Source organism: Salvia splendens, chromosome 3, assembly GCF_004379255.2.
Source record: "Salvia splendens isolate huo1 chromosome 3, SspV2, whole genome shotgun sequence".
NCBI lineage: Eukaryota > Viridiplantae > Streptophyta > Magnoliopsida > Lamiales > Lamiaceae > Salvia > Salvia splendens.
In genome coordinates, this window is record NC_056034.1 from 27,512,601 (window position 1) to 27,536,753 (window position 24,153).

The 24,153-nt window shown below is 38.1% G+C and overlaps 1 protein-coding gene, 1 long non-coding RNA gene and 1 pseudogene across 2 annotated transcripts; 1 reads left to right on the plus strand and 2 right to left on the minus strand.

The window, feature by feature from the left end:
- Positions 1–295: 295 nt before the first annotated feature.
- LOC121795585 lies at positions 296–4,253 on the minus strand. Its single transcript, XR_006049582.1, has 4 exons — positions 3,292–4,253; positions 1,836–1,902; positions 515–1,647; positions 296–430 (listed from the first exon to the last, which is right to left on the minus strand). It is a non-coding gene; the product is annotated as an uncharacterized LOC121795585 (long non-coding RNA).
- Positions 4,254–8,897: 4,644 nt separating this feature from the next.
- On the plus strand, positions 8,898–9,952 carry LOC121796809 (serine/arginine repetitive matrix protein 1-like). The gene is made up of 3 exons (XM_042195590.1): positions 8,898–9,326; positions 9,519–9,815; positions 9,920–9,952. The coding sequence occupies exons 1-3, from the start codon at positions 8,898–8,900 to the stop codon at positions 9,950–9,952; spliced, it is 759 nt and encodes a 252-aa protein (XP_042051524.1).
- A 12,254-nt stretch (positions 9,953–22,206) lies between these two features.
- On the minus strand, positions 22,207–23,521 carry LOC121796810 (annotated as a pseudogene).
- Between the last annotated feature and the right edge of the window lie 632 nt (positions 23,522–24,153).

Genomic DNA, 24,153 nt, shown 5'->3' on the forward strand with positions numbered 1-24,153 from the left:
TCAGTCGTACTAATATTCAGTTTGTTTGATACGAACATTTCGATCAAATTGTGTGAGACATTTTGGTACTCAGTAGTTATATTCCATGCCTCGAATGTGGGTATATTATGACACAAATTAACCTAACAATGCTATGACACAAATATTCATTTACTATGACCCAATGTATCGAGTAATGCTCATCACATGGGCTATCGTCTACAAGAAACAAGAGGAAAGCATTCCAAGGTCATTGTAATGGAAGTTTATCTCATCTTACAGATGAAATAATATATAGTAACAATGACATCCAGCCGACATATAAACATGGTTTAAAAAACGAGAATTACAAGCTCTAAACATCGTTTCATTAAAATAGTGGTAATCTAAAATCCTTTCGGTGCTTTTGGGATCGGCGGTATCTTCTTCATCACCGTCATTCTCTGATACACTACGTGACATCCAACCAATTGAAGTGAAAATTTTACCAGATTTTGTCAATTTTAAGTCAATCGTTGTACGAAATCTTACTAACCTTTTCCGTCATGCCTCGCCGATCCAGAAGCTCGAGTGTCGACCATTGTTGAAGTAGGCTTTTGGTTCCCCCTCCTCGTCGATTTCAGAATCGAAAATTAGGATGAAGGTTTTTGTAGAGTAGCCAATTTTGTGGAGTAGCCGCTTTGTGTGGAGGTAGGGATTTTCTTGATTTTGTGGAAGAAGAAGAAGATTTGAGGGAAAGTGGAAGAGTTTAGCGTGTGGAGTAATGACTCCCAATTAATCCGCACTAAAAAAATGGAACAACGGTTCCTAGTTTTTTTGATTCCTAATTTACCCCTCACATGACACAAATCCATCTTATTATGACCCAACAAAAACGAGGAGTCATTCTAGATCGTCGCCATTAATGTCCGAATCTAACGGTCCATATATGGTCTGTATTTCTATACTTAGGGACTTATTTTGGTAGATGAAAACCCTATATATATAAATATATCTTTTGTCACGATCGCATTTTGCTAAGGATAGCGAAAGCGGGTAAACCGCGAGTAATAAAAGGATTTAAAGAAATAGGGAAGAAATGATAATAGAACTTGCACATTGAAAAGTCAAACAATATCATAAGATATCATCCAAGTATTCGATTACAAGGATTTAAATGACAATAGCATTTCATCAAAATGAATCAGAGTTACGATGATGAGAGTTCACTATTCTCTCTTAACAAACTGCAGCGGAAAAAGTCCAGAAAACGACTTCGCGTATGAAGACACGAAGCATCAAAAGATCCACACTTATTTACTTAAGTAGCATCGACTCTGATCAGCATGCCTCCACCCATTTCTTAATTTGCACATTTATAAATACATGCAGGGATGAGTACAAGAGTACTCAGTGGACACTTGTCGAAAATCAAAACATACATCATATATATAGTTGTCATCCATCACAGTAACACACATGGGTTTTTCTTAAAAGTCCCGAGCTTACTAAATTCTTTTGTGAGCTAAAAGTTCATCTGCGCATACTATGTTCTTTCATCATTCATCATTCCATCGTTCATCATTCATCATTCATCATTCATCGTTCCATCGTGCCGGGAAGGTGGCAACCTTCCGTGGACACCATAGCCGGCCAACCCTCTTGGATGGCTCACAACCCTCGCGCGCTCTATTCCAAACGCAAAAACCAACAAACATATAGTCCAACAGATAGTCCTCAAAAACAAACATTTTATGGCATGACAACAACTTGAAAAATAATCACAACTCCATTTTGAGAAAAGATGGTATTTCATAATTTCACAAGTATTTGATTTATATCCACACTAATGTGCTGGATATTAAAAGAAAGCCCACCTGATACGTTTACTCCTCAATTAAAATTCTTGCGTCAGCCTTACTTTGCCTCCGAGCCAAAAATAGCCTTTTTAAAAAAACAGCGTAACACGCTCAATTAGTACTTGAAATATTTTTCTTGAGAAAAGAATGCATGCATCCTATTGGATAGCACCTATATCTTAGTCTCGGCTTATAGGATTTTTCTTAATCCTACCTCGGGCTTCACTACTCTACAGAATTTAATTATTCACTTTTCTAATTTCGAAGAACTTTTTATTTTCTCTAAAATAATTACCTGGGAACTTACTTAAAAACAATGTGGATTCTTGGAAAATTCCTTCTATTTCTTTCTTCGAATTTTATTAAGGTCAGCAAGATTCTCACAATTCCCCTTTGAAAATGAAACTATTTACTCACGACTTTACTTAGTTAAGCTCCCAACGCTCAACTTTTAAAAAAATTACCATTCGCAATCCATCTTCTCTTAATTTAATTATGAGGTCCAAGTCCTAATTAAATTAATTGGCTCAAACCCACTCAACACTTTAAAATCTCGGCCCAATCTCGAGAGGGACGGCACACAACTTTCATCACTAAAATCAACCCAAATTTCTCAATTAATTAAAAGGCCCAAATCAGTGAAATAAAATAGCCTACCTATTACTCAAATTGCCTTGAGTCCATTTTATTCCATTAATTCACTAAGACCCAACAACTAAAATGTATCCACTTTCTCCCTCAACTTCTTTATTTTCCTTTCCTCTTCTTCTCACTTCCAATCTACTTTCCCCCAAATCACATTCTTCACAAAACTCCCCTTTTCCATCGTCTCCTTCTTCTCCAGATCACCTTTCCTCTCAATTTCACATCTTAAATCCCAAATCTGAAAATCCTCAAAATTGAAGATGGAGAGGCAGCGCCTCCCTTCTTCTCTCTCGATTCAACGCCGCCCTACTCCCTCCGGCTGGTTTCTCAATGACTCTGCAGCCAGCCTCCGACGCCTTCCCTGCGGCGATTCCGTGCCGAACCAGGAGCCGCTGCCGCCACCGCCGTCGCACCCTTACGGCGGCAGGTTCCTTCTCGGTGGCATCGCTGTCTCCGTCGCTATGCTCAGCTCGGCATCGCACAGTCGGTTGGCGCTGCTCTCCGCCGCCTTTCTGCTCGTTGCTGCCGCCGAGGAGTCAGCACGGCTGCCCTCGTGGCTTAGCCGCTGTCGGAGGTCGTGGGGCAGCCCTTCGGCTTAAAGCTAAGCCCTCTAACTTCTATTAAAACTTTATTCTTTATGTTCGAGTTGCTGGCAGCAACTATGTGTGATCTCAGAAGCATGGCTATGGTTGTGATTAAAGGCTTGATCTTGATGTTGGTACTAACTGTTGATTGATGCTACTTCTATGTTCTCTATGTCCTATCTTACATTTGCTATGTTGGGATCTTTATGGATGCTATTTTCATAAATGATGTTGGGGAGAATTACCTTGCTTTGGTGATTCCTTAATTGTTGTGATGTTCGAGTACTTCCTCCATCTCCTCTCACTCCTTGCTGATTCTCCGATGAAATTTTGTAAGTGATAAAGAGGGTGAAGGAAATGTGGATTGGTGCTGTTTATATAGCCGATTCTTTGTCCTTTTGTGGCAAGTTTATGGGAGTATAACTTGCTACTTTGAGCTAGTTGTTCATCTTTCTTTTGAATTTGTTAAAAAGTCCTTCTTGCCTTCTTGATGAAAATCTTGGAAAGAGTTATACTTGATGATCTCGTTCCTTAATTGCTCATGTGGGAGAAAAGGACTTTCACTCTTTTGGTTAAGGAGATGATCTCACCATTCTCCATCCAATTGTCATTACTTCCACTTTGGAAAGATTTGGGATATCTCATTCCTTGTCTCCTTCTTGGCTTGCTTTGTAGGAGAGTAGTGACAGACACTCTTGCAAGATCTTAGATGGCTTCTTACCATTTTCTTGAATAACATTTTCCCTTGTTTTTGTTGAAGAAGAAATCTAACTATTTTTGGGAATTTCCTTGGCAGGTGGAAGGACAACTCATGCTATCTCTAGTAGACTACAAATTGACCTCTTGGCTATCTCTAGTAGACTACAAATTGACCTCTTGGCATAGAGTGGTGTATGGAATCGAGATGGGTGTGGAGAAAATCCTCAAGGATTTGTGTAGTTATGGCAATTGTTTCCTTGCCCCTTTATAGCTCTCTATGTAGGATAGCTTTTGTAAAGTAGATATGTCTTCTTTCCCAAAATTCTTATGTAACCTTTTTCCATGAAAGATGGACTTCTTCCTTGTAATGTGTGTCTCTAGAATTTCTTGTTTGGGAAAGAGTTAAATTAGGACTTGCAAATTCTCATGCATACATAAACATTATACACGTCCATACATTCCCTTATGTATATGTGTAGTATATCATTTGATAACTCTTAGCATCTTCTCTTATTTCTATTTACAATTGGAGATCCTTTTGACTTTCTTTCAATTGCAATTTATTGGGAATTTCCTCTCCCAACGTTTGTATTTTCCAAGGTGATATCTTGATTCACAAATTCCAAGTACTTTGTCCAACGTGATAAAATGAGATGCTACTTAAGTCTTCCTTTGAAATTGAATTCAACTAGTTGCTTGCTAAAAAAATCCATTGAGCTCCATGTCAAAAATTATTATTGTCTCCGACGCAAAAATTCCTTCATTTCCATAGAAAAAGAAATTTTGCTTCTAATCCTGGCGCGAAATTTCTGGGGCGTCACATTCCACCCTCCTTAAAAAAAATTCGTCCCGAAATTTGCGCGGCTCTACTTGTATGATTCGAGATAATCCTCCTCCACATTGCCCCTTATTTCCTCTATGGTGTTTCCCTAACACCTTCATCAAAAATAATACTTACTTCTCCATTATTGTATTCTTTGAAATTGTTTTTGACTCCTCCTTGCAATTCCTAGTCCATATTTATGATTATCTCTTCTTGATAGAATACACGTATTAAATTAAACTCGTACTTTCTGGACAAGGGCATGTCGTACTTTATGATCATCAGTTATTAAAGGATAATTATGAATTATAAATGTTATAGTATTGAGTATCATACCCAATTAACTATCTATATTCAAAATTGTGCCCAAAACTCATAAATATTTAAAATGATGGTTAAAATTTACCTTTTAAATAATGATGATAAATACTGGACTATTTAATTATTAAGGCATTCCTCATTAAACATCCAATATTATATAATTCGAAATTATCTTATCATATTATCTAAATGCACGACATACATATTATTAATTAATAAACTATTAAAGGCAAAAAATGAAATTGATCACAAAAATCATGAACATGCACTAAAATTGGTCAGAAAAATCATGAATTTTCACTAAAATTTGGTATTTCTGATAGTTTTTTAAAGTAGTCATAAAAATCATCATATTTTCAAATTGTGCTGATTTTCCCACACTAAAGTTTCAAGCGTAAATTTTACCTACGTTGAATGCCGATAATAATTCTAGAGCATCTATATCATCATCAGTTTCATCTTCCCTACAATATGGAATAAAGCTCTGACTATTTGATGAGTCTCGTTCTCGGCCTTGGTTACTGGTCAGTATAAGGTGCTTTATCGGATAATATCTGCAAAATAGTTGTTAAAGTGTGCAGGTTGAAGTACTAAATCAGGAGGAAAGGTTCAGAAGGAATTCGAGTGAAAAAGCTGCGAAAAGTGTGCAAACTGGTTAGTATGAGCAGAAAATACGCAAACTGGTCAGGATGGATGCTACAGAACTGGACACGAGAAGGAAGGACTTGCTTGGAATAATCACCTATCTAAAGAAGGGCAAAATTGCCATTCCACATGAAGAGAAAGCCCTAGAAATTAGGGCAAGCCACCCTATAAATAGGAGCTGAACATAAAGAAAATGAAGGAATTTTGACACCACTTCACTTAGGACTTATCATCACTACTACATCACTTTTGAGGAGAATAGCTCCACTAGCTCTTAATTCCATCTAAATCCAGCAACCTGACTTGAAGATTTCGGCCACCTGCCGACAGGGAGCATCATGCCTGATTCATTCCAGCCGCCGTAGTTCCAGAAATTCCTCCAGTTTCAGTTTCCGATGAGCTAAACAATCTTTTACTTGCTTTGTTTTTAAGATTTCTTAGTTTAAGTACTCGTTTTTGCTTGCCTTTGACTTGGATTCCAGTAGCTACTTAGTTGGAACATCTTTTGGGTGATAATCTTGAATGCAATGAAGTTTATTGTGGTTTTATTTTGTGTTTAAGCTTGCTTATTATCTCCTTCTGCATAGTAGCTAGATCTGGTAGTTATACGTTGATTTATGTTGTTTAAGTGCTTGAATCTGCTTTGCTTAGTTAGATCAAGTTTTTCCTCAAGTGCTTACAAGTTTTAATCGGGTTAAGTTCCTCAAAAAATGCATGTGAATCGTTTCTGCTTGCTTCTGTCACCTTGTCCCGCTGACCAGTTTGCGTAGATCTCAGTTTTCTTAGCTTTCGTTCTCAATTTCAAGTTAAATATTGCATTTATGAATTTTCAAGCTTGATCATTCATCAATGGAGTTTGTTAGATCTTGTTTGTTTAGCTTGGTGAAGAAGATAATGTCACAATCAAATAATGAGACCACTTGTGTTGCTTTTGTACTTCCACTTTTTCAGCTTTTCTGCACACCCAGGAGACAGTCTGCCAGTATGTCCTTTGATTCTCTTTACCTTTTGTCTAGCCATTTTTCAGCTTTTCTCACATGCACACTCGTACCCTAATTTACACACGCACTTTAATTTCTTTTAGCACGCAACATTTAGAGCCCACCCTGACCTACTGGTCAGGAGGGGTATAGGTTCCATTTCATTTTCCGACTAGGTAAAACTCAACCCCAAAAAAGCATGGTAGCTAACCAACCGCTCCCAGAATGTCATCGCAAGTGTATCTCGCCTACATCCATCTATGTGGGATTCGACCCTTACTCCACTATACTAGCCAGTAGAAGTGGGTTGAGGTATTTTTTTGTTGATAGGGAAGATAGACACAGACCCAACGACACAGCTAGGTCTAGGTACCCTCCTGGCCAGTTGACACGCACAAACAGAGTCATAGTCTCATCTTTTCCCTCCATCAAATGGCGCTGTTCCCGAGGATGGATGGCGTTTTTGCATACATTTGTTGCATGACACTTTGGTGTACATATAGTTAATTGTTTTTCTTTTCTTTTGTTTCTTAGTTTATGAGGAGTTTTGTTAAGAATTTTGGTGTGAATATTGTAGATAAACTTTTCTTTATTTTTTGTGTTCCGCAGTTAAATGAAACTGAGTCCAACTGGCCAAGGGAAGATGGGGTAAATCCAGTCACCACTCATTCAGAATTAACCACTGCCTTGCCTGTTGACTTGGATGCGAGCGGTGAGAAGGATCGCAACACAACCATCAAGAGTGAACCAAAATCAATATCCGCAAGTGAAGAGGAGAAAGCCAACATGGCTGACCAGGAAAATGATCCCGAGATAAGCTCGTTGTACGCTCACTTAGATGGCAATCGTCACGACCCTAGGACAAGAAGCAATCTACGTGGATCCCCACATTATGGCCATCTTGCTTGTGTTCTTGGGAAGGAGTTGTGACAGCCCATACTAGTTCTTGCATGAATTTTGCAAAATCTGCAAGGCTCTAAAGCGGCCAGCGGGGTCGAGCGAAGACGACTACAGCCTGAAGGCCCTTCCCTTTGCCCTTAAAGGGGAGACGAGTACTTGGTTCGAGAGGCTGCAACCAAATTGTATCAGAACTTGGTCTGACTTCAAGATGATGTTCTTGGATCAGTTCTTCCCAGCGGCCAGGACAAGTGCACTAAGAGATAAAATCCGAGGAGTTACACAAGGTTATGATGAGACCCTGAGTCAGTACTGGTCAAGATACATGGGTCTGCTGGACGCATGCCCAAACCACCACATGTTGGAAGTAGAAATTTACTCGATTTTCTATGAGAGGATGAATGCGGAGAGCAAGGACTTAGTGAACTCATCAAGTGGAGGAAGTTTTTCCAAACTACGAGTTAGTGAGGCCAAGAGAATCATGGAAAGACTTCTCTACGCGAAAAGAGCCTATGACAATCCACGTACTCTCCCGTCCAGAAGAGGTATGGCGAATGCTGCAGCAGTAGGAAATAATGATCAATTAGAGAGTTGGATTGACAAGCTCGAGAGGGCACTTTTGTCAGCAATTGAGAAGAGTAAACCGCAAGTTCCTCCAGTTAATGCCACCATGGTAACTGCCCAAGAGGATCACTATTCAAATACGATTGGGCTTTGGAATTCAAATAGGAACTGGAATCCTGAAAAGCAGGAGGACACGCCTTGGAGAGAACACCTAGACTTTAGATGGGGAGAGGGAAACTCTAACCAGCCCAACCCACCTCAAAATGCATACGATGGACCCCCAGCCCAAGATTCACAGCCGAACTGGTCAGGAAGAAACTAGCATAATCCGCACCCACCAAATCCATATCAAAATACCACATATGTGCCACAATATCAGATGGGAAACAAGAATTACCAATCCCACTCACCCCAACATTGCCAAAATCACCCATGCCCTAACCCTAACCAGCATCACCACCCCAACCAGTTCAGTCAGTACCCTTCACACCAAAATCAGCCAAACTACCCTTATAATCAAAACCATCCCATCTACCAGTCGCATCCCAACGGCCAGTATAACTCCCATCACCAGCAAAATCCCTACCTGCACCACCTGAATCCCAATCACAGTCAACCCCACAACTCTAACCAATTCGGCCAGTACCCCTCTCATCAAAATCAGCCAAGCTATACCAACCACCAATACCCTAACACCCAGTATAATCCCCACCATCAGCAAAATCCTAACTATTACCTACACCAAAATAAGTCAGGAAGATCTATGGAAGAGATGATGGGAGAGATGCTTGCTTACCAGCAAACCATGAGGGGCGAATTTCAGTCAAATAATGAAGTGGTGCAAGGTATGCAAAACGCCCAGAAAGAGCATAAGGAAAATATGGACATGCTGAATAAGCAACTGTCCTACCTGGCCAGTTCGATGAACGAGATTTGTGGGAATGCGAAAAGGCTCCCAGTTACGGTGCACATACCTGGCAAGGCTAATGTGAGCAAGGTGACATTGTGGTCAGGAACATCCTACAAGGAGCCTGAACGGAATGAGTCATTTGGGGAATCAAGCAAGACGAAGGATAAGGGGGACATACTGACCAAGAGGAGTGGTCCTGATGAAACTGAACCAGTTGCTGAACCTCAAATCAATCAAGGTTCGGAAGAGAATTCAAGGGAAACCACTAAAGAACCTGATGAAGAGGATATTGAAGAGACTATTTGTCAGAAGTCAAGATTCGCTAGAGCCACTAGGGCTCACCAACTGGCCGAGAAGAAGGCAGAGAGAAAACAAGGGCCGAAGCGCGCATCGAGGCGAATCATCGGGCCTAGGATTGAGAAAAAGAAGGGGCACAACAAGGTTCATGATCTTGTAGAGATCTCAAGCGAGGAGGACAAGACTCCTTGCAACAAAAAGAAGAGCAAGGACACTGATACTGGCCAGGAAGATAGTGGACCTCCTACAAAACCTGGGGAGGATCCAAAACATGCTACAACCAAGTCAGAGACCCCTGCTGTTGCTGGACATCCGTCATCGACCCTTACTATCCAGGAAGGGGGTTCTCCTACAAAACCTGGGGAGAACCCGACTGCAACTTTCTCCCAGCCAGTACAGGAGGCCAACATCGACAATCCACTTGCCATCCCTGCTGCCCAGAAAGAGACACCTGTACCGAAAACTGACTTACAGGAAAATCAAGACAAAGAAGGAAAATGCAACCAAGAAAGAAAGAGGAAAGACAATAGGGCAGCGAAGCAAAAGAAGGAGACCAAGAAGCCCAGGGTGGTCCTATCGGCGGCCATTATCATCAAGAAGCTGGGACAAGTGCCCAAACTGATCGGGAGCAAGGTCCCCAGCAACCATCATCTGCGGCCCATGGAAAAGAGGAAAATCAAGGGGACTTTCAAGAATCATAAGAAAAAGAGTGACACCCCTGATGTGTACCAACAAAGGAACCCGAGAAGGAAACTGCACAAGGCTCCTGACCAAAGAGGATCCAGAGGAGAAGATGACCGACCCTACCAACTGACCAGTTAGCTTTCTTTTTATTTTCAGTAAACTTGAGTTTTTTTTCTAGTTGTGTTGTCTCTATTTTTTTTGTACATGTTTTAGCATGCGTATACCCTCATTCATAACACTTAGCCTATTCCATAGTCTAAGTGTAAGAAGACGAGGGTTTACAACGTAATTGTGTTTAGGATGTTAGAAGTTGTCTTTGTTTTGTGTTTTTTTATGTGAGTCCTATACCTTCTCCCATTTAACCTATTGCATAGTCTAAGTGTGAAAAGTTTTTGTTGACATAGTATGTTTTTCATATTAGTTCTTGTTCCACATTGTCTATGTGTTCTCTATGTTCGTTATTCTTCTCCCACTTAGCCTATTGCATAGTCTAAGTGTGAGATGTTTCATATATAATATGTTTTCCATGTGTTATGTGTTTTCTGGTTTTTTGTGCGTCTATGTGTTGGATACTGGTCATCCTGTTTTCCACTTCACTAAACTTGCGTGAAGGCAAGCAAGGATGAAGTGGGAGGAGGAGATAATGGCCAGTATAATTGTATATGTGTGTTGTCATGTGTAGAGTCAGTCCCTAGTAAGTCAGTTTAGGTTAAGTTTTATTTTTTTAGGACATGTGTTAAAACACGGGCTTAAAACTCAACTGATCCAATCTTAAGGCGAGATGATCGATGGAAATAAAACACACCAAGAGTAGAAACCACCTTTCTTAGATCCAGGCTAGTCTAGAGGATGCAAGTATGAAAGAAAAACTCGATTAGAAGCCAATTATGAAAGCCCTCTTAAAATGGTGAGTTAAAAGCCTAAAGTGGAACTACTTTCCGCTAAACATTTAGAAAAAAGAAAAGAAAAGCGTGGCTGCCACATGATGCCTAGGGTAAGGTGACCGCGGGTAGCAAGTCCTGAAGGCATTAGGAAAACCCCCATCCTAAAAAAAAACCATCCCTTAGAACCTCTCTTTCTAGCCAAATCTATACCCAGATATAACCCACTAGCCACTGGACTGTGTGTGTGCGAGGAATAAGGCAAGAAGTCGACTGGCCAGGAGGACGTACAAGAAAAATCAACTGGAGAAAGAAATCGAGAGGTAAGGAGAAAATCGACTAGGAAAAATTCTGGGTCCAAAAAAAATAAGAAGGAATAAGGGTGGCAAAGCCACATTAAAAAAATATGTTGAAGAAAATGGTCGAAAACACTTGACCACAAAAAAGAAGGAAGAAGGAATAAGGGTGGCGAAGCCACAAAGAAGCTACTGACCAGTTGGAGGTCAATATCAAGAAACGCCCAGCCAAAGAGAAGCAACAACCAAAAGCCCAGATACACACAGTTCCCCCACATCAAAATAAAGTAGTAGTTTTTGAACCTTAGAGCCTTAGGAACACCCACCCCAAACACTACAAACCAATAGCCCCATTACAAGCCTTAAAGCCCTTCAGGAGCCGCACGTGAGATCTGAGTCTGAAGCATCTGTGGTTCAGCAATTTGAGAGAATAGTCCTAACATTTCTAGTGAGGAATGAGTGACTGAGCGAACCTAGCTTTTGGCTTATAAGAGTGGCGATCTTGACAAGCGGATACACTAGCTAGTGAAGGGGAGGGTGGTAGAATTTCGAAGTTGTTTACAATCGGATTAATTCAACCCAAGGGGGAGGATTGATTGAAAATATAGCCTGTGTAATGTGTTTATGAGTTTTTTTTTCTTTTATCCATTTTCTTGTTTTTTAATTTCTGTGAGTCATCTATGTGTTGAAGAGTCTTTTAAGTTTTAGAGTCTTAGGTCGGTGAAGGGAGGTAACCAGGCATGCGAACTCAACTCATTATTTTTATTTAGCTTGTTTCTTCATACTTGAGGAAAAGTATGTGTTAAGTGTGAGCAGTTTGATGAGTTTCGTTCTCGGCCTTGGTTACTGGTCAGTATAAGGTGCTTTATCAGATAATATCTGCAAAATAGTTGTTAAAGTGTGCAGGTTGAAGTACTAATCAGGAGGAAAGGTTCAGAAGGAATTCGAGTGAAAAAGCTGCGAAAAGTGTGCAAACTGGTTAGTATGAGCAGAAAATACGCAAACTGGCCAGGATGGATGCTACAGAAATGGACACGAGAAGGAAGGACTTGCTTGGAATAATCACCTATCTAAAGAAGGGCAAAATTGTCATTCCACATGAAGAGAAAGCCCTAGAAATTAGGGCAAGCCACCCTATAAATAGGAGCTGAACATAAAGAAAATGGAGGAATTTTGACACCACTTCACTTAGGACTTGTCATCACCACTACATCACTTTTGAGGAGAATAGCTCCACTAGCTCTTAATTCCATCTAAATCCAGCAGCCTGACTTGAAGATTCCGGCCACCTGCCGGCAAGGAGCATCATGCCTGATTCATTCCAGCCGCCGTAGTTCCAAAAATTCCTCCAGTTTCAGTTTCCGATGAGCCAAACAATCTTTTACTTGCTTTGTTTTTAAGATTTCTTAGTTTAAGTACTCGTTTTTGCTTGCCTTTGACTTGGATTCCAGTAGCTACTTAGTTGGAGCATCTTTTGGGTGATAATCTTGAATGCAATGAAGTTTATTGTGGTTTTATTTTGTGTTTAAGCTTGCTTATTATCTCCTTCTGCCTAGTAGCTAGATCTGGTAGTTATACGTTGATTTCTGTTGTTTAAGTGTTTGAATCTACTTTGCTTAGTTAGATCTAGTTTTTCCTCAAGTGCTTACAAGTTTTAATCGGGTTAAGTTCCTCAAAAAATGCATGGGAATCGTTTCTGCTTGCTTCTGTCACCTTGTCCCGCTGACCAGTTTGCGTAGATCTCAGTTTTCTTAGCTTTCGTTCTCAATTTCAAGTTAAATATTGCATTTACGAATTTTCAAGCTTGATCATTCATCAATGGAGTTTGTTAGATCTTGTTGGTTTAGTTTGGTGAAGAAGATAATGTCACAATCAAAGAATGGGACCACTTGTGTTGCTTTTGTTGCTTTTTGCTTTTTGTATTTGCACTTTTTCAGCTTTTCTGCACACCCAGGAGACAGTCATCCAGCATGTCCTTTGATTCTCTTTACCTTTTGTCTAGCCATTTTTAGTAAGTTTCGTCTAGTAGCTTCTCACATGCACACTCGTACCCTAATTTACACACGCACTTTAATTTCTTTTAGCACGCAGCATTTAGAGCCCACCCTGTCCTACTGGTCAGGAGGGGTATAGGTTCCATTTCATTTTCCGACTAGGTAAAACTCAACCTCAAAAAAGCGTGGTAGCTAACCAACCGCTCCCAGAATGTCATCGCAAGTGTATCTCGCCTACATCCATCTCTGTGGGATTCGACCCTTACTCCACTATACTAGCCAGTAGAAGTGGGTTGAGGTATTTTTTTGTTGATATGGAAGATAGACACAAACCCAACGACACAGCTAGGTCTAGGTACCCTCCTGGCAGTTGACACGCACACACAGAGTCATAGTCTCATCTTTTCCCTCCATCACTATTACACATAGGTTTTTTAGCATTCAACGTAGGAAAAATTTATGCTGAAAACTTTAATGTGGGAATTCCTCACAATTTGAAAAGTTGATGATTTTTAAGATAATTTTTAAAGCATGTGGAAAATACTAAATTTTTGTGAAATTTTTGTGAAAGTTCCCAAGGCAAAAAATGAAATAAACTAAGATAATATAGTCTCCAACATTTATGCATCATTTAGTTGTAGTGGTGTCTCTTCTTCCATGGAAGGGATTTATTGTCTTTTTGTTCGCCCCATTTCACAAAGTAAAGCCCTATTATGATTACAATCGCACTGCAATTATCATAATCATAACTATTAGTATTAAAATACATCATAGCAAACCAATTCTTATCTTTTACTATGTAAATACCTTCCTACATACATTATCTCAGAGAAAATGAATGTACTCAAGATAGCCACAATGACCATGCTTAGAAGACTAAATCCGGTGAGAAAAACGGGGCCCCTTTCCTTCATTACAACTCCTTGTATGTAATAAGCAAATACCGAGCCAAATACACCCTGCAACCCACACACGATAAATATATAGTTAGTTTTCACTCACTTATTTATGCATTACCGAGCGAATTATAGATGCATGTAGATAAATCACTATGTAAACTTAGACACACTAGGAGCAAGTTCTAAAAACATATAGATGCATGTAGATAAATCACACAAGAAATAATTAAGGCTCAAATCTCACAAGGTATAAGCTTGATTAAAGGCGAACAAGCAATTCACTAATTATGCACCTTTTCACCAAACCATCAAATCAAAACGTTAAACCATATTTAATCAAAGATGAAAAGAATTTAATATCATAGGCAACTTAGTCTAATGTGTCCCTATACATGCGCGATTCTAAGTTCTTCATGCTATGTTCATGACATGTTCTTAACCTTTGGGTTCATTTAAAACAAAACAAAACTAAAAACAAAAACAATCTAAACTCATAGTCCACCACGTCATCCCTCCAAACTTATTTACAAAAAAGTGTAAAATGAGTTTGTAGAGTCGGTTGGGACGTGAGTAAACTATGAAAGCAATAAAGATACCTTGAAATTTCGCGTTGAGGCTGGACTGGGCAAGTATTCGAAAAATTTGAAAAATTGCGGCTGGAGTGCGGTGAAAGGCCAGCGGGCCGCTGTAGATCTCCAGTGGTCGCTGGGAAAGGTCAGAACTGTTCTAGTGAGCAGCTAGCGGACCGCTGCTGTCACGACCGCCCATACAAGGGGTACCACAGACGCGGCGATCGTGACCGACATGCATGGATAACAATTTAAAAGAACAACTTAATTAATTTAAAGAAAGTAAAACAACTTAGTTTAAGGAGTTTAAGGTTATGATTTTTTTTTGAAGAGACATGAAGTAAAACAACAATTAATAACTAAAGCAAAACAACATTTAACTTAAATCTCGGAGAATACCATTTTCAAAAGGCAACGTAAATACTTGTTTAAAACCTATCACCACCATGCATGTTCAAACACAAAACATAAAGAAAAGATTAAGGTCTTGAGACATAGTTCAAATTATAGCAGCAGAAAAAAAAGGTTTAAGGAGAGTCAAGGATAACGCCTATGTATGAAGACACAACGCATCCTAGGTACTTAAGGAAGCTCAACATCCACCGCAACATCCCACTCAACCTGCACATAAGAAAAATAATATGCAGGACTGAGTACTTGTTGTACTCAATGGGCTCATGCCGAAAATATTTTAATAAGTTATGTCATCCATACCAGTGATCACGAGTTTTATGTAGTAAGAAAATATCACGAGAACACAAAAATATTCAAGTCTGGCCAGACAATTTATCTCCCCACTTTTCACATCAATCCATCAATAATAATCATCATATCACAGTGCAACGAAAGTGTGGCCACACTATTCGCCCACGAGACCGGCCGACTAGCAAGGACGGCTCACGATCCCACCAGTGTACACAGCCTGATAGGGTTTGCGGCCCTACTCAGACCCGAATTCGTTTCACAACACAACCCTATAGCCTAACGGAGCAAGCTTAGATGAACTAGGCATCAGGCAACAATCTCATAAACAAACACAATATGGCATGACATAACAAGTTAAACCACCCTTATAACGCCACATAGTATTTTCGTAAAATAAAGAGATTTGAAAAGAAAGCCCACCTCGTTCGCTTAGCAAATCACAACCCAACTTATAGCAACTCTCGATCCTCGAGTTCACGAATATACAACACCCTTGTCAACGACAACACAAGTCAGCTTTCCACAACAACATTTTATTATGCATGTCCTATCATTTTCTCTCTCATCGTTTTTCTCAAATTCCCGATCCAACATACGTCACAAAGATGGAAGGACACACCGTAACACATTTCAACTTATCCCACGTGATCCCATCATTTAAACACGTTCCTTGGACATACATGCATCATATAATACTTTTAAACTTGAAAATAAGTGTCATTTTAACAGGCAGAAAACTAGCAGAAAATTAGCAGAACTGCGCGACCGTTTTGTAAAAATCACTATAAATTTACCCGACCTCAAAAGAAGCTAAATTTTGGCCACAAAATAGAGGACACATTCAAGTTCATCCATAAAAACTTTCACACCGAAATCACGTCATTTAGTCAGTCATATCACACATTAAACTCTCTGGTCGGAACACACAATTTCTGACAGCACTGCGCAGTTCATTGGAAAAATTCACCATAAATTCATCCAATGCCCAAAAAGGCTGAAAATTTAACACGACTCAGAAGACACTTCAAATTTTCATATAGTTCAAGAATAACATCAATCGGAGGTCATTTGGTCGGTCAAACAGAAAACGAAACATTCTGGGCGAGAACACAAGTTTCTGACAGATTTGCGCAGTCAATTTCAAAAATTTATTAAAAAGTCATTTTTTGATAAAAAGGGCTGAAATTCCCACGAGACACAAGAAACACCTTGAAGTTTACTCAATAAAAATTTCTTATTGAAATCCGTTCGTTTGGTGGGTCAATTACAGATCATAATTTACTGGTCGTGCACCACAGATTTCAGGTTCATAGTTCGTAAATAGAGTTTTCATCTTCCATCAAACAAACACCGATTTTTCATGCTCGAAAACACATAATCATGCTTACAAGTTTCTCATACACATATTTGCACATAAACTCACATCATTCACCAATATTCCAATCCAATATCACATGATTTCGATCAAACACATAATACCATCCAAGTTCTTACGAAAACACACTTCCCCCCTGTTAAAACTTGCGATCTATCAATCCTACAACCACTACATGCATGTAGGACTCAAGAACATGGTTCAAACAGAAAAGGATGAGGAAAAGTGAGCAAATATACCTTCTTTGACAAAAATAAATCGGTAGAAGCAAAGAACGAAGCGATCCGTCGGAGACTCTAGAAAAATACCTTCAATGGTTGCAAGAATAAGCTTGAATGGGAGATTTTTGTAGATGGGAGAGTGGGAGAAGAGGGAAGACGTGTGGGAGAGAATGCGGGAGAGGGGGTGGCGAAAATTTGAGAGAATTAGGGCTAGGGTTTGTTTAAGTGGTAAATATATTCTAGGTTTAGGTCCATGAGTAAATTAAATAAATAAATTTTGGAGAATTAAAATATAGGCTAATGAATAAAAATTCCACAATTATAAGGGTCATGATTTTCGAAAATTATGGCTGCAAATTAACAAGGGATTATTTGATATTTACTTGGAGAGAAATAAATCCACAATTTAGGAAATAAGGAAAATGAATATTCCATAACCAAGGGAACAAAATAAATTAAATCTCCAAGTAGGAAACATGGGGTAGGGGCCGAAAATTTGAGGGGGAATGCACAAGGAAATTATTTAAATCCTCAATTAAATAGAACAGGATTTAAATTTGGTAATTTCTTTTATGGGAAAAGGCTCCCATAAAATAGGTAACAAATAATTAAATTCCCACAAAGAAAAATAAGGCATAGGGGGCGTGTGGGATTGAGACAAAAATAGAAGGACAATATTTCACATCCCCAATTAATTAGACATAGGTATTTATTTGAATAAAAAAGGATTCCACAAAATAGGAAACAATTAAATTATTCTCCAAAAATTAGTGAAGGGGCCGAAAATTATTAGGCTCAAATAGCCAAGGAAATATTTCAACTCTCCATTTAGTTTAGGTGAAGAAATAATATGTGACATGATTTAATTGGATTTAATTCACAAGAGGGGAGTCAACAAAGCACCAATTAAATCAAAGAAAATAATTCATTCTCCTAAAATAGGAGATTTTCGAAACTCCCAAAGATAATAGGCTAGAGTTCGAATTTCATGTAGTACCACTTATGGGTCATTTGGTTTTGATTTAATTTGGATAAATACCCCAAAACAATTAATTAAATCCATGAAATGAAATACTATTTCAATAATTAAGAAGAGCCGAAAATTTCCACGAATAGTTTGAAAAATATAAATGCATGACCCTATTGATTATTTCCCCACATTGGAAAATATAAAATATCAAACACTTCCTTCCACATCACTCGCGATAATTATTTCGCGCAATTCACTTAATCACAAAGAACAAAAGTTTCATAATCGAAATTTCACATAAACATACAAAAAGAGTCACAAAAAAAATTTGGGATGTTACAGCTGCGCGAGCGCCAGCGGTCACTGGGATTGGTCCAAAAGCTGCGAAATTTCAATACTAACAAAAACAGAGCAAAAATAAGTTTAAAATAAGTTAGAAAACAAAATAAAACATGATAAAGTGTTGGGTTGCCTCCCAACAAGCGCTTGTTTTATGTCTTTAGCTTGACATCTCTTTCTTGCTCAAGGTGGTCTTGTGGAAGTGCATGTGTGCTCTTGAATTTTTCCAATTACCACTCCCATTTTTCCTTCAATCTTTTTCATCCACCATTCAGCCATGTCTAAATGTTGTCCCACCAGAGTTGTTAGCATCTTTTCTTTGCTCTTTTTCTTAGCCCTTCTCTTTTTCTTCGGTGGTTCCTGCATTGAAGCACAATTATTAGAAACATTCAAGTCATGCACAATGTGGTTAACATCTGAAACTACTAGTGAAGGGTCAGAGTTTATTGGATTTGTAATACTTGACTTTCGTAGTCTCTGATCCTCTTTCCAGGTCCTTCTTCTTGCATCTTTTCATGTTCTATCATAACCCTTTGAATGCGGCAAATGTACTTTTCCTCTTTCTCACTTATTGGAATCTTTTCTTGCACTCTATCAATTACTTCTTTGCACATGTCTAAGAAAGGTTTCCCAAGGATAAGTGGAACACTCTTGTGTGCCTGCATGTACCACCAAAAAATCTATAGGAAAAATAAAATTGTCAACTTTTACCAAGACATCTTCAACTATACCAACATTATGCACAATTGTTTCATCCCCCATTTTCAGCTTGATTGTTGATGGTTTTAGATTCTCTATGTTAAACTGCACAAAAACAGACAAATGCATTAAATTAATCTTCTCACGTAAAACACATAAAGCCTTATATGTTGGTGTTTCCCCAAGTGAACACTGTCACGACCACACTTTGCTAAGGATAGCAAACGCGGTTTATCGCGACTAGGGGAGGATTAAAGAAGCGGGGAAGAAAGGAGAATCTCGAAAAAAAACTGAAATTTGAATGAAATCAACTTGGGATAGCTTGGAAAATATATCAGAGTGTGTAATACAAAAGAACATAAGCTCGTTATTTACATTGCAGTGGAAGAGTCAAGAGAGAATGACACCATGTATGGAGACACAATGCATCCAAGCATTTATCAAATAGAAACACATTTGCCATCTCTGCTCAACATCGCCCCTCGTCGTCACCGCTTAACCTGCATATTTAGAAATATATGCAGGGCTGAGTACAAAGGTACTCAGTGAACACATTGCTGAAAAATACACATATACATTTGAAAATATTGTCAAGCCATCATCACAGTAACACTTAGGGGTTTTATTGAAAAGACCTGAGCTTACTAAAAATCTTTGGTCGACGGCACAGTCTAAGTTATTTCTGTACTTAGCCATATCTGAACATCTTGTGCCACAGAGATGGTGTTCTCCTACGGTCACCTTCTTTGCCCATCATGTTAGAGGTATCCTTGTTCCGGGAAGGTGGCTGCCTTCCACAGTCACCTTCTCTGTCGTTCACGGTCAGAGGTATCCCGTGTACACTAGTCCGAGCAGGGACACCACCCTCACTGGGACCCGAATTTGAATTATATATCATCATTCATAATTCACTTGGCCTTAGCCAACAGATAGGCATCATACACAAAACATTTATGGCAAGACAACATCATTAAAATCACGAACATGTGTTCGAGTTTTCACAAAATATAATTTGTATTTTAAGTATAAGAAAGCTCACCTCATTCGTTTAGTTTTCTTAAATTGAAATTTTCGCTCCAACGTTAACTTGCAAAGATAACCTTTTTGGAAACATCAAAAATATAATATAATATACTAATCAGACTTCAAGAAATTCTTAAACTTTAATAGGAATGCATGCCTCCTAGTTAATGCCTTTTATTTTCCACTTATCCTTAAAAAATTTCAAAAAGTATATATTATTATTTAGTACTCCTTTCGCTATTCCCGAACTCCGACTAAATTGGTACTCCATACATTACTAGAAATGTTACGCAAAACTATAGCAACTTGGATCACAACTAATTATTCTAGCTTACTTAACCAATTTATTTTAAGCCCCAAGTAATTAAATTCGGAATTGGGCGGTTCTAATTTATATACTTTTAGCACCAATTATTTAAATAGCAGTTGGGCTCAGATTATTTACTCCACTCCTTAGCTCAAACAAATAAAATGTTAGCCCAACAACAAATTAAAAAAAAATAACCCACACAGATTATTGACTAGTCATTAAAGTGTATGCTTCCTTCCTTTCATCATTTGTCTTACTGTTATGGATGGCTTAGTGGTGGAAGATGATGTTAAACTTTCTTTGTATTTTTGTTAATGTTACTTGGGCAGATTCTACTTTCAAATTATATATGCATATGCTTGTACATATATGAAAGAAAAGAACAAAGTGTTGTTGGATTGGGGGACTTGATCCTACAATTATCTGCAACTCTCCCTTCTCGTACCCCTTTTATTCTATGTGGGTGTGAAGAGAATGTTTGATGGTGATGGTTGCTTGAAAGTGCAAAGAGCTAGGGTTTATATACATGTCGATCCTTTGCAAGTTGCTATGCAAGTTGGATAAAGGTTTATCTTGGGGAGGTTGGATGTATGTCAGAGATATTTTGTTCTTCTTGATGATCCTATGGCCAATATGAGTTTTGAGAATTGAGGGACTATCTGAGACGTTAATTATTCTTGGTTGAAATCTGCTCAAAGATTTGATCTGATGTGGAGATAAATCTCCTCTGTTACTCATATTTGTATTGTGATCTTAGTTTGATTTTCCCACATTTTAGTAATAGTTTATTGTATATATATATATCTATTATTTTCTCTAATTACCATTTTATGTAGGAGAACTCATTTGGAGAACATGGGACCTATTTGGAGAGCATCCGCGGTTCACATGATGTATTGTACTTCCTTGGAGCGCGAGCACAAAACATTGAGCGAGCTGCCCGAGACTTGCACGTCTCTCTCTAATTGTACTAGATTAGGAATTTGATAAATTTGTATAATAGTACTTTAGCGGACTTCGGAGAGGTGCCGGACGTTATAAACTTTTATTTGGTGTTACTCTTTTAGTCGTACTTGAAATGTTCGTTTGAGAACAAATCAACTATTATTTATAATTCCAAAATCGATTATTATAAACGTAAAGGGATGGTTTCGAATAATACAACGATCGCTTATATTTTTTTTTGGCCAATAATAATAATAATAATAATAATAAGGTTCGAAAGGAATTTGAAGTGGGTGCCTTTACAATGAGGCAGATTCATCTGGTTCTAAAGAATTAAGCTCAACTCATTGTTCTTATTGCCTTTAGTCCTTGCTAGCTTATGTCATTTCCCTCTAAGCATCAATGACAGCCTCTCTATTTTTTATTTCAACTGACTTTTAACTCACATTTTAGAGAGCTTCACAGAGGGATTAGATTAAAGATACTTCTATCTTCCTCACATCTTCCAAGCAGATTTTGGTTTATTAAAGAAGGGAAACTCACAAATCAACATGTATCATATCTTCAATCACTCTTACTAAGGAAATCTTGCCTTTATTTTCTTAAACCAATTCATATCTAAAAACACATAAAGCAAAACAACTAACAAAAGATTCCTAACTAATTGACACATAACTTTGACACTAAGGCCATCTCCAACCATTTACACCAAACCCAAACCCATTTTTCCAGTTCGGTCACATCAAACAGTAATTCTATTCCAACCATTTACACTAAACTCAAAATCCAAAAGAATATTCCATATTCACCTACTTCTTTTACTTTTTCAATCTTAACTACATATTTATTTAAATTACACATTCACCCCACAACACTTTGTCAATAATTTTCTAAATATAATTAAATAATTTGATACAATTATTTATAATAATATATTTATATCTATATATTAAATATATTATTCATTCAATAAAATATACTCTAACTTCAAATTATAATACATCAAACGTACTATAATAACATTCAAATATAAATTAAAATACATTCAAAGACACCATGATGATATAAAACATAGGACAATACAGAAAAAGTAGCTAAAATTCAAGACTGCGTATTTGAGAAATTTTCCCACAAATGATCAACTATTGCATTTCGAAGTTCTAGATGTGCATTTTAATTTCTTATTGCGGCATACCGAGTCAAGTACTCTTGAAATCGAACATCTTCATTTGTCGTCATCTCAACTTCTGGTTGCGGTGCGTGTCTCGCAACTTCGATTGGAGAACTCAGGTAACGCTCATCTTCAACTATCATATTATGCAAAATTATACATGTAATCATTATGTCATGCAACACTTCTTTATCCCAATACCGCACTGGTCATGCTTCAATTGAGAAACGTGATTGGAGAACACCAAATGCACGTTCTACATCTTTTCTACAAGCCTCTTGCCTCATAAAAAAATATTTATCTTTTGGGTACTAGGCTCATGAATTTTTTGCACAATACTAGACCATTTTGGGTATATTCCATCAGCTAGGTAATAACTCATATTGTATTCTTTGGCTTGAATAACATATTGAGCAGGAGGAACAATACCTTGAGTGAGATTATAGAAAAGATGAGAGGAATCTAACACATTGATGTCGTTGTTGCTGCTGGGAAATCCAAAATAAGCATGTCATATCCAAAGATCATAATCGGCCACAACTTCAAGGATAATTGTAGGACTTCCACTACGACCTGAATATGAACCGCTCCACTCTGTAGGACAATTTTTCCATTTCCAATGCATACAATCTAAACTACCTAGCATCCCTGGAAATCCACGTTGTTCACCAATATATAAAAGTCTAGCAATATCATTAGTTGTCGGGCTTCTCAAATATTGCGTTGAAAAAACTTCTATTATTGCACGACAAAAACGTTTTAGACTTTTGATCGCACTGCTCTCACTTATTTTTACATAATCATCACAAGCATCAGCTGGTACACCGTATGCCAATATACGAATAGCAGTTGTTACCTTTTGAAGAGATGATAGTCCGAGCCTTCCGGTTCCATCTGGTCGTTGCACGAAGTAGTCATCGTGTTCCTTAACTGCATCCACAATACGAAAGAACAATGGACGAGACATCCGGAATCTCCTACGAAACATGGTTTCATTATACAATGGATTATCAGCAAAATAATCATTGTACAATATAGCGTGAGCACCCTCTCGGTCACGGTTGATGACAATATGCCTTGGAACTGATCCACGATATATTTGTGGACTTTGATGGTCACGAAGGTATTGAATCAACATGTTGTTGTTGTCGATTCTACGTTGCATATCTTGCATAAATTTGTTGTAAGTGTATATCATATAAGAATCTTCATCGTCTTCATCAGAAGATGAAGAACTAGAAATAAAATTGGGATTCATGGTGAAAGATAGATGAATTTGAGTGATTGATTGATATGATAAATGATCAAAATATGCCTTCAATTTATAATGATTTTACAAAAGCACAATCCGTGTGCTTTCAATCTTAGCCACTCATCGCAAAAGTAGATCTAAATCCTAGCCATCCATTCAAAATCCGAAAACAAAAAAAGCACAATCCGCGTGCTTTCAATCGTAGCCACCCATCGCAAAAGTAGATTTAAATCCTAGCCATCCATTCAAAATCCGAAAACAAAAAAGCACAATCCGCGTGATTTCAATCACAACCACTCATCGCAAAAGTAGATTTAAATCATAGCCATCCATTCAAAATCCGGAAACAAAAAAGGCACAATCCGCGTGCTTTCAATCGTAGCCATTCATCGCAAAAGTAGATTTAAATCCAAGCCATCCATTCAAAAAGTAGAAAAATCATTTCATATCTATAAATATAAGAAACCACAACATCACAATTATCTCATCTCAGTTTTCATCTTTATCTTTTCCTCAAAAAATGTCAGTTCGTAAAGAAAGTTATACAGAGAATGAAGACATACTTTTGTGTAAAGTTTATATGGAAATTTCACAAGATCCTAGCATAGGCACATCACAATCAGCACAACGATTCTGGC